At 42.2% G+C, this 13800-nt stretch overlaps 1 protein-coding gene across 4 annotated transcripts in view; it reads left to right on the top strand.

The window, feature by feature from the left end:
- NEB (nebulin) overlaps positions 1-13800 on the top strand; it is a 439712-nt gene that overhangs the window by 62742 nt on the left and 363170 nt on the right. For all 4 annotated transcript variants that reach the window (XM_085869257.1, XM_085869259.1, XM_085869258.1 and 1 more), the window contains exons 10-16: positions 1-62; positions 820-924; positions 1043-1150; positions 4259-4375; positions 11693-11797; positions 12437-12544; positions 12637-12741. The exon at positions 1-62 is cut by the window's left edge and continues 43 nt beyond it. In XM_085869257.1, coding sequence (XP_085725383.1) covers positions 1-62; positions 820-924; positions 1043-1150; positions 4259-4375; positions 11693-11797; positions 12437-12544; positions 12637-12741 — 710 coding nt within the window. The remainder of the gene's footprint in view (positions 63-819; positions 925-1042; positions 1151-4258; positions 4376-11692; positions 11798-12436; positions 12545-12636; positions 12742-13800) is intronic.

Genomic DNA, 13800 nt, shown 5'->3' on the forward strand with positions numbered 1-13800 from the left:
CCCAAGTGGATGACACACCTGACCTGCGCAGGGCTAAGAAGGCCTTGGAACAGCAGAGCAATGTAAGAGTACAGTCTAACTTTGTCTGTTGGATTCAAGACACTCCCACCTGTTACACATGAAGGAATACGAGTCTTTATGAACATGAGTGCCATTTTGTATCAGCAGACAAGTTATACAATGGATTTTATCAAGAGAAATGCGATAAGATTATGTCAATGACAATGGGAAGTGAGGCACAGCTGACCTTTTGAATGTTAGCTCTTCATTAGTGCAAACAGAATACTCGAAATATCGGCCTTACCTTGCTTCCCATGTCATTAAACATGCTTTTATCAGCTTTCAGTTGATAACATCCATTTTTGTAGATTAACTGTTTGCTGCAATAAACATGGAGTGAGTTTGAGACCTATCTCTAATATGTTGTTCGACTTTCTCTATTGTTAATTATTTGTATTGTAAAAACAAACAAAGATAAGTTTGGAGATATTTTAGAAACATGATTATATCTCAAAGTGAGCCCTGTCAGAAGTATGTATTCAAAGGGTTGATGAATTGATGATGAATTAATTTGTGCCCTTGGATAATTTTCCAAAGCCTGTGGTGATATCTACATGTTGGTGTTTTTTTTAAAGTGTCAAATAATTTCAAAGAAAGAAATCGTAAAAGTGTAAGCATACCATTTGTATTCATGCTTTTGAAATATTTACCGGATTCTTGCCAGCAATAAACACATCCCTGAGGATGTTGCTAATTCTGAGATCATTTGCTTATTCACCATCTTATCCTAAAACGATCTTCTAACAACAATTCTTGCAGATTCAATACCGGCAAAATTATGACAACATGATCAAGGGGAAGTGGTCGCAAGTACCCTGCTATGACGTGGCAGTCGCCAAAATGAACTCTGAGAACATCAGCGATGTGAGCCCACGCATCCTCACCCTGCCTTTCCTTTTTTGCACATAACCAGATTTGTTCCTTGAAGATGATTGACATGTTGATGTGCTGCCCTCATTCCAAATCCCACGTGCAATAACAGAACAACTACAAAAAGGCATACCAGAAGCAAAAGGACAAATTGTTTGTGGACACGACAAAGACACCTCTGTACAAAGTGTTGAAGAAAGCGGGTCAGAACGCCAGTGACGTGAGTGGCATTGCATGCTATACTCAATAATGGATCACTTTGTAAAAATATAAATGTCCATGTTTTATTCATGACGTGAACAAATTTTGGATTATGCATTGGTTTTATTATATCTTAACAGCAATAAAAATAGGACTGTGCGTCCTAAAGCTCACCTGGATCAGGAGCAACAGTCACTCAAACCCCCCACAAACCCCCTTAGTCCTTGATTTTTTTTTTTAATGGCATGAACAAACATTTGTACATCACAGTTGATGAAGGTTGTGGTCAAGTTTCATCGAAATTGTGTGTGCAGTTTCGGAGAAGAAAGCAAATACTTATTTTTTGCGGGTCAACCCCACCCTCCCCCCTCCTCCACAGACTCCCTCATTGAGCGCCGATTTTGATGTGGCCAATACATCTTCGTGAGGCATTAGATGTGAATCTTGTGGCCAAGTTTCATCAAAATCGTGTTTTTGGTTCAAGCAATAATGATTGAAGTGTTTACAGACTGACTGACTGACAAACTCGCTCAATCACTCACTCGCTCACTCACTCACTCACTCACTCGCTCACCTACAGCCACTGCTCGATCACATCAACTCACCAGACTAAAGTCCAGGTGAGCTAAAAATAAATGGTCCTAATTATCCAATTCAATAAAAAAATCCACTGCAGGGCTATTTTTGGAGAAGGACTTCAGCAAATTCTGAACACAAGTTGTCTTCAAGTGCACATGTCCGATGGTTAAGTCCACAATGTGATCACCCTGCACTTCATAGATCATCACAAGAGATGGACTACAACTAAATTCTTGGTATTTTTTTTCATATCACCTGCTTCTCGGATGTGGCAAAAAGTCTATTAGATCCACAAACACTTCACACACATGTTCAACAGAATCTAGAAAGTATGACAAGAAGAGACTGCAGACACCTTCATGAACCACTGCAGAAATTCAGTGCATCAGTTAGGCCTAAGTCACATTTGCTCTACGGTGAGGATATGGCAGCCGTACGCTCTCTGAATTGACAGCAACGTGCGGCGGCCGCAGAGTTTGTGAGGTGGCCTCAGGGTGGCCCTACGCCGTATGGCTATATTTTACAGGCCGTAAGGTCGCCGTCAAATTATAACGTGGAGTTATAACTTTTTTCATTTCTACGTTCGCCGTAGCAATTCGACAAGCCGAAATAAAAAAAAATAAAATAAATTAACCCATTCGTTACCGTCCGTCTGGCTGCACGTTCGCCTTAGGGCCCTCCTGCGGTCCCCCTGCAGTCGCCTTGCGGGCACCTTACGTTGAAAATTCTATGGCCACCGCAGGAACGCCCTAAGGTCACCGTGCGACATCAAATCAAAGACCGTATGGCAACCCCACGTTTTCGGTCTCCACAATTTATAAACACGCCGTGCAGCTACCCGAAAAATAAAAACATATGTGACTGCTACATTGTGTGACCGTGGAAATACTGCGGCCGCCGTATAATTGCTAGTGGCCGTAGATTTTGGAGACCCCACGGCCGCCGTGGCAAATGTGACCTAGGCCTCAGGGGGTGGCTAGCTTGGAGGTAGCACATTCAACTTTGAATTGTCTCATCTGGGTTCATTTCCCGACCTGATTATCACCTGCCATCCTCGTTATATGCAGGCAGGACATCTATCTGAACACCATCCATCAGGTGTGATGTTAATACGGAGTCTTGTTTGCCAGAATTGGTTGGATGTTAACGATCCCATGGTGTCTTTCACAAAAAATTGGCCATCATTTGCTGATACCCTGGCCAAATTCCAATTAATGTCCAAATGTACAGACACAATTCCACCAATGGACGAAATCAAATTGGATTGCGCTGCAAAATGCATTTACGAAAAACGTAATTAAATAATAAACAAATAAATACTTGTGTGTCATCCAGTGAATACATCAAAAGAGTCCTGAAAAACATTTATATCTCACTATCTGGAGCTTGCAAAAATTTAACTCCAAAAGAGGAAAATATTACAACAGTTAGAAACATTTTCGACATAATGTGCTGAAAATTTTCTTTGGCAGAAGCTATCATGACCAAAGCAGGCCTAAAACAAAACTTGTGATTGTTCATGCTGAAGCCTGAATGATTGCCCTAATAAAACATCAGAAATTTAGAGCAGAAAAGTCGGTGAACTCCTCGTTCCAAAACTTGGGCTATGTCTTTGCTTTGGAGGTGATTTGGAGGATAAACCTGACATTGATGATTGATTGTAATAATTAATTGGCTTGGCCACACTGAAAGCTTGACTTCTGCTGTGGTAAGTGGTGAACAGCTCATTACGTAGCTCACTATGTAGCTTAACTTAACTAGCTATGTCATTCACAAATGTGACATCAGAAACACCATGTCATTGTACCTCATGTTGTTGTTGTTGTTGTTGTTGTTGTTGTTGTTGTTCCTTTTTAGCGAGATACCATTTTCTTTGCTTGGAGAGGCTGTCTTCTAAATCTGAGGATACTTGTTCCAGAATAGTCTTGTTTAACAATTTTTGCTCATTGTTGGTTGATGTAATGGACTTGCGTATCTTGTTGTGAGCCTTTCTGTGTCTTCTTGTGCAGGGCCATGTTTGGGTCTGTTGGCATGTTTTGTCTGATCTTTCAACCTTATTGGTCATTCATTTCCTTGCTTGTTATTCCATGCACCACTACACTGTTGGTATATTACATTTTTCTTTCTCTCACCTCACTCTTCTCTCATCTACGTGTGTGTGTGTACGTGTGTGTGTGTGTGTGTGTGTGTGTGTGTGTGTGTGTGTGTGTGTGTGTGTGTGTGTGTGTGTATATATATATATATATGTATATATATATATATATATATATATATATATATATATATATATATATATATATATATATATATATATATATATATATATATATATATATATATTAGCACACTGAGCATTAAAATTAAAATAATAAATTCTTTATTAAAGCGTGACGTTTCAAGAACAAGTGAGTTCTCTTCCTCAGAGGCGTTAAGAATGGTGTTTTGGTGACACCGTGTTTAACTTCATGTTAAAGAATGAGATTGTAAACCAATTGCCAATGGAGCCATTTTGTTTAATGCAAACTTCAATGTCTTCCCTTTTGGGCAGGTGAAATACAAAGCAGATTATGAAAAGACAAAACACAAGCCAGACTTTGGTCACCTCCCAGCCACTGAAAACCCAGCAATGATTCGGGCACAGAAGACAAACCATAACCTTAGTGACGTGAGTTCAATGCCTTGTTTTGTGATTACTCTGTGATGAACCATTGTATTTATTGACAGAGGCTATTTTGACCATTTCACGATATTGTTTGGAAACATTTCAGTGTAATAAATTTAAAGCTTTGTCAAATGTTAATTTGTCAATGCTAATATGCATGAATGTTTTCTGCACTGTAGATATAAAAAAAATTTCAGTGATATTTGATAAATGAGAGTGTGTAAACAGAATTAGCTCACATTGTTGAAAGCATCCATCTTTGTAAAACCTGATTGTTTGGTGAGCTTGTCTCAGCAAAATCCTGAGTCAACATTTAATAATAATTTCATCCTTTGTGCAAGATTGGACTCATAACATCAATTCAGCTGATTGTGACTGCATTGCATCTCTTTTATGAGACTTTTTATGAAAGATCTGGGCTCATGGAAGAGCAAGATGAAGGAGAGTAAAACGGCAGTGGGATAGTCTGGCCACGGTTGGCCAAATAAATGAGGATTGAATGACCAGGAATTTAGGAGAGAGGAGAGAGGAGAGAGTGCAACAAGGGGAATAAACACAGCAAAAGGTAGGAAGGTTAGGTTCGGTCAGATTAATGCGGCAGAAAACATTGTGGCTTGGAATGGGAGATGACATGACATGGCAATGTATCACTTGCTTGAAGTTGAAGCCTAATAGGGAAGAGTGTGACTGAACCACCTCCAGAAGGTGGTTTAACAAACAGGAGGAAAACCAGTGAAGCCAGGTAGTTATCCTGGATTTTTGAGTGTTGAACCAGGAGGGGTTTACTAGAAGAACGTGTGAGTTTTGGACTAGCAAGCAATGATCGGAGGGCTGAGAGAATGGGGGGAGTTGGACTGGAGGAGAAGCATTCAAAAAATCCACCTGTCTGATATTAGAGCAGCAGGCCATGCATGCTTCAACCTCATAATAGGAGATACCAATAATGTTGAGAGCTTTTGATTCCACAGAATCCAGGAGAGAGATCTGTGATGCTGGACCACCAGCCCATTGGGGATAGCAGCACTCCATTGAACTATTGATTAATGTTTCATAGGTTGTGGGTCGCTCCGATTTTTCCAGAAATGACTTGGAACGATGGAGGATGTCTAATCTGCAGCTGGTTTTTGTGCCAGCTTTGCTGTTGAGTCATCCCCGGAGAGATCACAGCTGATGTTGAGGCATAGAAGTTCAAGAGGCTTCCAGTAGCGAACCAAAGAAATTGATCAATGGATTTATTCAAATGACAATCCTTCTGGACCAACATAGTGCAGCATGCCCATGACATGCATGCCCCTTTGTTCCAAAGCTCTTATCTTTATACTGCAGGTTGTTCCCCCAAGAAGTACTTCCAAAAGAAAATAACACAATCAAGCATAGATATCCATACGTGCATTGCATATATAAGATAACAGCCAAGAATCATAAGGTGGGTGATTCAGATGATACAGTTTTGTTCATGCAGCTCTATCAAAAAGTGATTTAATTATGTTTGGTGAGGCAAAAATGGACAAAATGAAAGGAAATGAGTTATTGTTTTTAAAATTTGATTAACTGGAGTGTATTTTCCTGCACTGTAAGAAAATATTGTGGTGTTTGCTCATTCGATTTTGTAAAATCTTGCAGAAATTATGAACAAGTTTAACTATACTGCAAGCTTTACTATCCCATTCTGGAGTGTTCATGGGAGGTGAAGGAAAATGGTAGTGTGTGTTAGTTGGTAGTTTCTCTCTGCCCCTACAAGGGGTGCATGAAGATGGGCACAACTGCCATTGCACAGCATGGAGCTCCTGGACGAGCTTCTTAAGGTCCGCAATTTCAGCTTGCAGCTGTGCGACGTGCTGCGGTGTAGGTGTCGCATTAGCCATGGTCGGTGAAATGATGTCAATGCGATGATCAGCCAAATCTGTAGCGGTGGGTAGTGCCAGCTCTGCCTTAGCTGCAAGTATGATGCAGACGTGTGGTGGTAAATGTTTCAAGAACTCACAGAGGAGCAACTGGTCAAAGTTGGCATGGCAGTCACCGATAAGCTACTGCATATGACCCAGTCATTGCGTGGGTCTTCGATCTCCTCAATTCTCAGTTGTAAGAAGTTGTTGAAAGCAGCGGTACTCAGAGGGAGTCATGCACTTTATGAGCACAGCCTTAAAGTCATGTCCGGGTTGTTCTTTGGAGGTTGTTGTAAAATATCTCTCACCTTTGTTACATACTTTGGTGACAAGGAGCCAACAATGCATGTGATATCGCCAACTCAGTAGTCATGTTCTGGGTGTTGAATTGGGCTTTGACTTGCGTAAACCACACCTGCGGGTTATTCGGCCAGAATGGTCGTAGCTTTATCGAAACCGCTTCCACCGATGAAGTTGGTTGAACGCCCAAAAGGGTAAGGCTGCTTGGTCATTCCCGATGACTGTTTGCGTGCTTTTAACTCCTTGTCTGTCCATTCGGATCACATCAGGGTCACCAATTTAGCATGAAAGAAAAGACGTCCGAGACGTTTGGATTCCAAGTCAATTCTCTTTATTCAAAGGGCCACCATCGAACCCACTTGTCCTTCTGGGACAGCCCATTCCAGAAATCAGCCGATACACCAAAGCTCAAGCATATTTACATATTACAAAATCCAAGGTAAAATGATGCTGCTGCAAGTGCACTCTAAGACATATTATAACCACTTTTGTATTACATTGCATTTTATTAACTGAAAGGAAATGAGTCTGTTAACCCCCATGAGCAGTGACGTGCATTTTGTAAATCTGGTGAAGAATAAGTTGGTGAAAAATGGGAGACATGAAAAAGGAAAGAGTTGGGAAAACCCCAGGGTGTGGAAGCTAATAGGTGCTAAAGCAGATGGATCCAAGGAATGGATTTATAGCACTAGAAGTCAGAGTACAGTGGAGAGAGTGGATGGGAAGTGGAAGAACATGATGGAGGCCTTGTTAGGAGCATCAAGTAAGGTAAAACAAAAGGATTATTTGGCACCATTTAAGTTGTAGTAGTCATAAAAAGAGAGGGCAGTGCTGGAGGAACTCTGAATTTCAGAAAGCAATTTGGAGAGAGGGAGAGAGAGAGAGAGAGAGAGAGAGAGAGAGAGAGAGAGAGAGAGAGAGAGAGAGAGAGAGAGAGAGAGAGAGAGAGAGAGAGAGAGAGAGAGAGAGAGAGAGAGAGAGAGAGAGAGAGAGAGAGAGAGAGAGAGAGAGAGAGAGAGAGAGAGAGAGAGAGAGAGAGAGAGAGAGAGAGAGAGAGAGAGAGAGAGAGAGAGAGAGAGAGAGAGAGAGAGAGAGAGAGAGAGAGAGAGAGAGAGAGAGAGAGAGAGAGAGAGAGAGAGAGAGAGATAGAGATAGAGATAGAGATAGAGATAGAGATAGAGATAGAGATAGAGATAGAGATAGAGATAGAGATAGAGATATATAGATATAGAGAGGTACAGAGAGGTACAGAGAGGTACAGAGAGGTACAGAGAGGTACAGAGAGGTACAGAGAGGTACAGAGAGGTACAGAGAGGTACAGAGAGGTACAGAGAGGTACAGAGAGGTAGAGAGAGGTAGAGAGAGGTCGAGATGTCAAGAGATATCTTGGGTACTCTAAGATTGAAATAAGCTGTTTAGACTGAGGGTAAAGATTTACAAATTGGTAATAAGTCCATTTCTCTGACATGGAGCAGAAGCTTGGACTTTGAGAAAGGAAGGGAAGAGATTACTGCGGAGGATGGAGATGCAGACATTGTGGGGGCTGGAGGTTATCTCTCCAAGGGAGAGGAAGAGGTTGAGGATATCAGGAGGTGCACAGGAATAAGAGATATTAGCAAAAAGGCACAGGTGGCACATCTGCATTGGTTGCACAGCTTGTGCTTATGGATAAGGGGAATGTGGTTGGCCAGACCTTTCATATTGGATGTAGTTGGCAGGAGGAGAAGCAGGAGACCAAAATTGAGGAGGTGAGGAGGCCATGAGGGAGATGAGGGTACAGGTAGAGGATGCTTGGGATTGGGATTATGAATGAATAGATTTTCTTTTTGTGGGTAGGATAAACTTGTGTGGCCTATCCCACAAAAATGTGGGATTATTTGGCACCATTTAATTTGTAGTAGTAATCTTGTATTTTGTTACCTCCCAAAAATGCTTGCACACATATTTGGCTATATTTCAAGGGTACAAATAACTTTCACACTTTAGTCCTTATTCACCTTAATCATAATAATACCATTCCTTCCATACCATGAAGGCACATTGGGCTGTCGAGGCAGTTTCATTGGCAAGGAGCACATTCCTGGATGGGTCACCACTCTGACGCAGGTTGCCCCAAATGGTTATTACCCCAGTACACTGGAACTCGTTTCTCCAACCTTAGAAGGACTAACATAACCCACGCTCTGCGTGACATGTTGGGGTGGGTGTGTTTGAGAAAGGAACTGATGCAGAGTATCAGTAGTAATTTTACTTTAATGCAGTAAGTGGAATACAATTTCACTGTTTCAGAACCATTTTATTTACCATTTTTTGTACCATGCACCTCATATGGTCTTTGAGATAATGTAAGCCGAATATCACGTTACTCGAGCGCAGAACAAAGTCGAAGATAGCGCGACACGAAACCACAAACTCGGAAATAATATATAAGATGACAGGCTGAGTCAACCCCACCTGGTGTTAATTCAACAATCGAAAGGGCCTCAAACTCAGGAATTTAAGAGGTCCCAAGCCTGCCACCTTAACTGCCAAGCCAACACCAGACTTCTTTATTCACCTTAGTGAAGGTTAAAAATCTACTAATTGTTGTGTTGTTGTTTTTTTCAACAACAGTGAAGAACTCATCTTCATTATCTATGTGATTGTTGAAAAGGATTTCTTCCCAATAAAAGTGGTTATGGAAGAAACCTTTATCACAAAAATATTTGTAAATATAACTTAGCCGTATCTAAGTTTTCTCGTGATTTCTCTGTCGTTGTGTCTTTGGTGTGAAAGGAATCTAATATATCTCATTATTGAGAGTTATGTAAAGAATGAAAATTACTGCAGTGGATGCTTTAATGGAAACAGTAAGGCCTTGGTCACATTTGCCACGGCGGCCGTGGTGTCTCCAAAATCTGCGGCCACGAGCAATTCTACGGCGGCCGCAGTATTTCCACGGTCACACAATGTAGCAGTCACATATGTTTTTATTTTTCAGGTAGCCGCACGGCGTGTTTATAAATTGTGGAGACCGAAAACGTGGGGGTGCCTGGTGCCGTACGGTCTTTGATTTCATGTCGCACGGTGACCTTAGGGCGTCCCTGCGGCGGCAATATAATTTTCAAGGCAGACGCAAGGAGACCTCAAGGTGCCCGCAGGGGGACCGCAGGGGGGCCTAAGACGAACATGCGGCCAGATGGACGGTAACGAGTGGGTATATATACCAGTCCTTTTTTTACTGAAATAAAAATATACCAGTATATATAACTGAATATACTATAACTATAATATACCGTGGTCCCCCAGAATCCGAACGGCCAAGCTGTTTGAACAAATTGGAATCCGAACAATTTTTTTTGAGAAAGTTTGGCCCTAAAAACCCAATACATTAAAAAAAAACCGAACAAAACGAAGCGTTCATGTTTGTTCACGTGTCTCCCCCACCTGTTCGACCCGCATCTTCGTGCTTTGTTCATTCAGTTCGTCGGTGGAAGTACTCAGTCACATTTGCTCTACGGCGAGGATAAGGCGGTCGTACGCACACTGAATTGACAGAAACGTGCGGCGGCCGCAGATAAACTGAGGTGGCCTTTGGGTGGCCCTACGCCGTTTGGCTATATTTTACAGGCCGTAGGAGCGCCGTGGAATTATAACTGCAGAGTTATAACTTTTTTCATTTCTACGCTCGCCGTAGCAATTCGACAAAGCCAAGCTATGACGTAGATGTGTTCCACGTCGACCGTACGTAGGGCGTACGGTGGGCTTGCGTTTTCCGTGCGGCTGCCGTAAGCTCTTCTTAATGAAAAATGAATTTTCCCAACCCCCCAAAAATTACGGCACCCCCACGTTTTCGGTTTCCACAATTTATAAACACGCCGTGCGGCTACCCGAAAAATAAAAACATGTGTGACTGCTACTTTGTGTGACCGTGGAAATACTGCGGCCGCTTTATAATTGCGAGTGTCCGTACATTTTGTAGACCCTCCAGGCGCCGAGCCAAATGTGACTAAGGCCTTACCTCGTGTTTTCACCTTCATTGTTTTTTTTTTTTAATCATCTTGCGTTTTAATTATTAACAAAAAAAGCAATCCGATCACGTGGTGTGACGGACTGTCGGGCAAGGATTGAATTTCACAGCAAAACCGGTTGTAATTTTTAATATCCATGATTAAGTCAGCCTGATGCGTTTGATGAAAGTGATTGTGGTTCTGCGGGCATCATGTTTGATGAGTTGCCCTGGGGGCAGCGCTCTCGCAGAGTGCGCGAGCGATCGGAACCCAGGCCGGAGCTCGAGCCTGTGTGGGTCTTTGAATGTGGCGATTGTACCAGTTTACATACAATACACCGCCACCGAAGGTCATTTACTCATCCCATTTTACCTTAAACATGGGGAATTTCAGTTTAAAGTGTCTTGAAAGTGGGTTTTCTTTGGGTCCACGAACGGATTAATTCACTTTCCATTATTTCTTATTGGGAAAATATTTTTTGAATCCGAACTTTTTGCAATCCGAACAGCCTCCAGGAACGAATTAAATTCGGATTCTGGGGCACCACTGTGTATAGGCAAACAACTATACTCCGATCTCTAGCGGTAGCGCACGGTCAATGCTGACTGCCACGGAGGCCGTACGTAGGTGCACGGCGGGCGTAGGGGAACCGTGCGTCGACCTTGCGTTGCCCACAGGTAGTCACACAGACCGCAAGGCCACCCTATGGCGAGCGTGTGAATAGTGCGGCCGCCGTAATTTTTTGGGGGTTGGGAAAATTCATTTTTCATTGAGAAGAGCTTACGGCAGCCGCACGGAAAACGCAAGCCCACCGTACGCCCTCCGTACGGTCGATGTGGAACACATCTACGTCATAGCTTGGCTTGTCGAATTGCTACGGCGAGCGTAGAAATGAAAAAAAGTTATTACTCCACGATTTCATTCCACGGCGCCCCTACGGCCTGTAAAATATAGCCAAATAATACGGCGTAGGGCCACCCTAAGGCCACCTCAGTTTCTCTGCGGCCACCGCACGTTTCTGTCAATTCAGAGGGCGTACGGCCGCTTTATGCTCGCCGTAGAGCAAATGTGACTGAGGCCTAACAGACACTTTAACATTGTCATAATGTTAAATCCCTGGCCTTTGTTTCTCCCAATATAAACAGCGTGAATACAAGAAAGTGTACGAGAAGCAACGTGGGCACAGCATCAATTTCTGTGAAACTCCTCAATTCAAGATTGATTCTGCCATGAAAAACTTCATTAGCCCGGTGAGTTCACCATAAAGCCTCCACCTTATCTTCCTGACTTAACTGTAGTTATTTTTGGATGAGCTTTGTTGGCATTATAGAGGATAATACAAGTGGTGGGGAAGCAATTATGTGACTTTGTGACTTTTATGTGTGATTCATCCTTCCTAATGTGAGACCCTTGTCTGAGCCTCTCCATGGGGTAACACCTGGTTGGAATCTCCATTCAGGATGATGAGCAAAAAAGGCAAACTTTGGATGAGGGTCTCTCTACTCAATGGTGGTAACTTTGCATACGCTAAGACATCAGGGACTGATGACCATTTGCAAATGAATTTGTGGGGGAGGGAAGGTGTTTCTTTCAATACTAAACATTCCTGCAAAGCGGTGGCAAAGCATGCAGAGTACTTCAGCTGTTGAAGGAATGGAATAAATTTATTTGGCCATGCCATCTGTGGACAACATAAGGAAGTTATTGATGGTAGGAGAATTTGTAATTTCTTAATTTGCACTCGGGTTTCATACAAGTAAGGTACGTCGTGATAGAGATAATCTTGAGTTTGAGAGAAAGTCCGAGACTTACGTCCTCTTTTTATTTTTCCTCATCTTGTCCTCCTCCTCCTAACCCTCTCCCACACCCTATCCCTTCTTTTTCCTCAGACTAAGTACAAGCAGGTTTATGAAGACACCATTAAAGGTCACCATCTGGGCAGTCATGAAGACCCATACACAGTGAATTGTAAAAGGGTGTCAGACCTCATGAGTGACGTAAGTGTGTTGTAAGTTTTTGGAGGATTTCTTAGGGTTACATCTCCTCATCTGTCCTCCTCAAAAGCCAAAATCTTTCTTCTGTCCTGCAGAAAAACTACCGTGCAGACTACGAAGAAGACAAAACCCACTGTTATTTCCCAGTGACCATGACACCTGAATATGATGTTATGAAAAAGTCTTCACAGTGCAAAGATGTGAGTGGCTCTCTTATCTGTTTCGTTCTCTTTAATTATTCTTGCCATACTTCCACGATTCAAATTCTTCTTTGGAGAACTTTCATCTCTCGATGTTGTCCTTACTTTTTACCTTTAATTAATTTGCTCTCTTTTTTTTACGTTGATTGCAGCTGAGATTACACTTAAAGTGAAAGTAGATTCCATTTTATACATTGATTGTGTTCTGTTTCCAGTTTCCTGGTTGTAGTTGCTTCTCTTGGTCCTCGGAGTGAACTGCTTACAAAAAGAGTGAATCGTTCCCGATTTGTCTGCGCTGTCATTGATTTTATGTTCTTTGTGTTGATCGTTTTTCATATTGAATATGCACTCCTTCACATTTTTTGTGCTCATTCTATTTATTTCAATCCTCTTTCTCAGGCCCAGATAGTTTTGGGCCTACTCGGTTTTATTTTTGGTTGTTTTTTTTTCAAATGTGTCCCCATTCCCTCTGTCACATTATTCACCACCCTTGCATTATTTCCTTCCTGATACCTTCTGTTAAATAAATAAATAACGAAAGTTTGCTCTTCTTCTTCTTCTTCTTCCTCTTCCTCTTCCTCTCCCTCTCCCTCTCCCTCTCCCTCTCCCTCTCCCTCTTCCTCTCCCTGTCCCTCTCCCTCTCCCTCTCCCTCTCCCTCTCCCTCTCCCTCTTCCTCTTCCTCTTCCTCTTCCTCTTCCTCTTCCTCTTCCTCTTCCTCCTCCTTCTTCCTTTTCTTCTTCTTCTTCTCTCCATCAATTTTTAAAGGGCAATTTAAAAAATGTTAAATCTTCCTGTATATACATGGTGACCACAAAAAAGGGTGTCATCTTATACCTCTCATAACTTCCTCCATATTGATGATATCCTTTTACATTTTGCAGGTGTGCAAAGTAGAGTTCATATATAGTAAGCAGATTTAGATTGAGTCAACATAGCCCAATTTTTTTTTTCAACATGCCATCTGTATACTACCCTTCTACCTCATAATCCCTCGGAGTTCCTTTGGATGCACTTTCGCCTCCGCAACCACTTCCTATTTGTCTTTGTGCTGTTCCGTC

This window comes from Eptatretus burgeri, chromosome 2, assembly GCF_056783735.1.
Source record: "Eptatretus burgeri isolate ZD-2024b chromosome 2, Ebu_testis_v1, whole genome shotgun sequence".
NCBI classification, from domain to species: domain Eukaryota; kingdom Metazoa; phylum Chordata; class Myxini; order Myxiniformes; family Myxinidae; genus Eptatretus; species Eptatretus burgeri.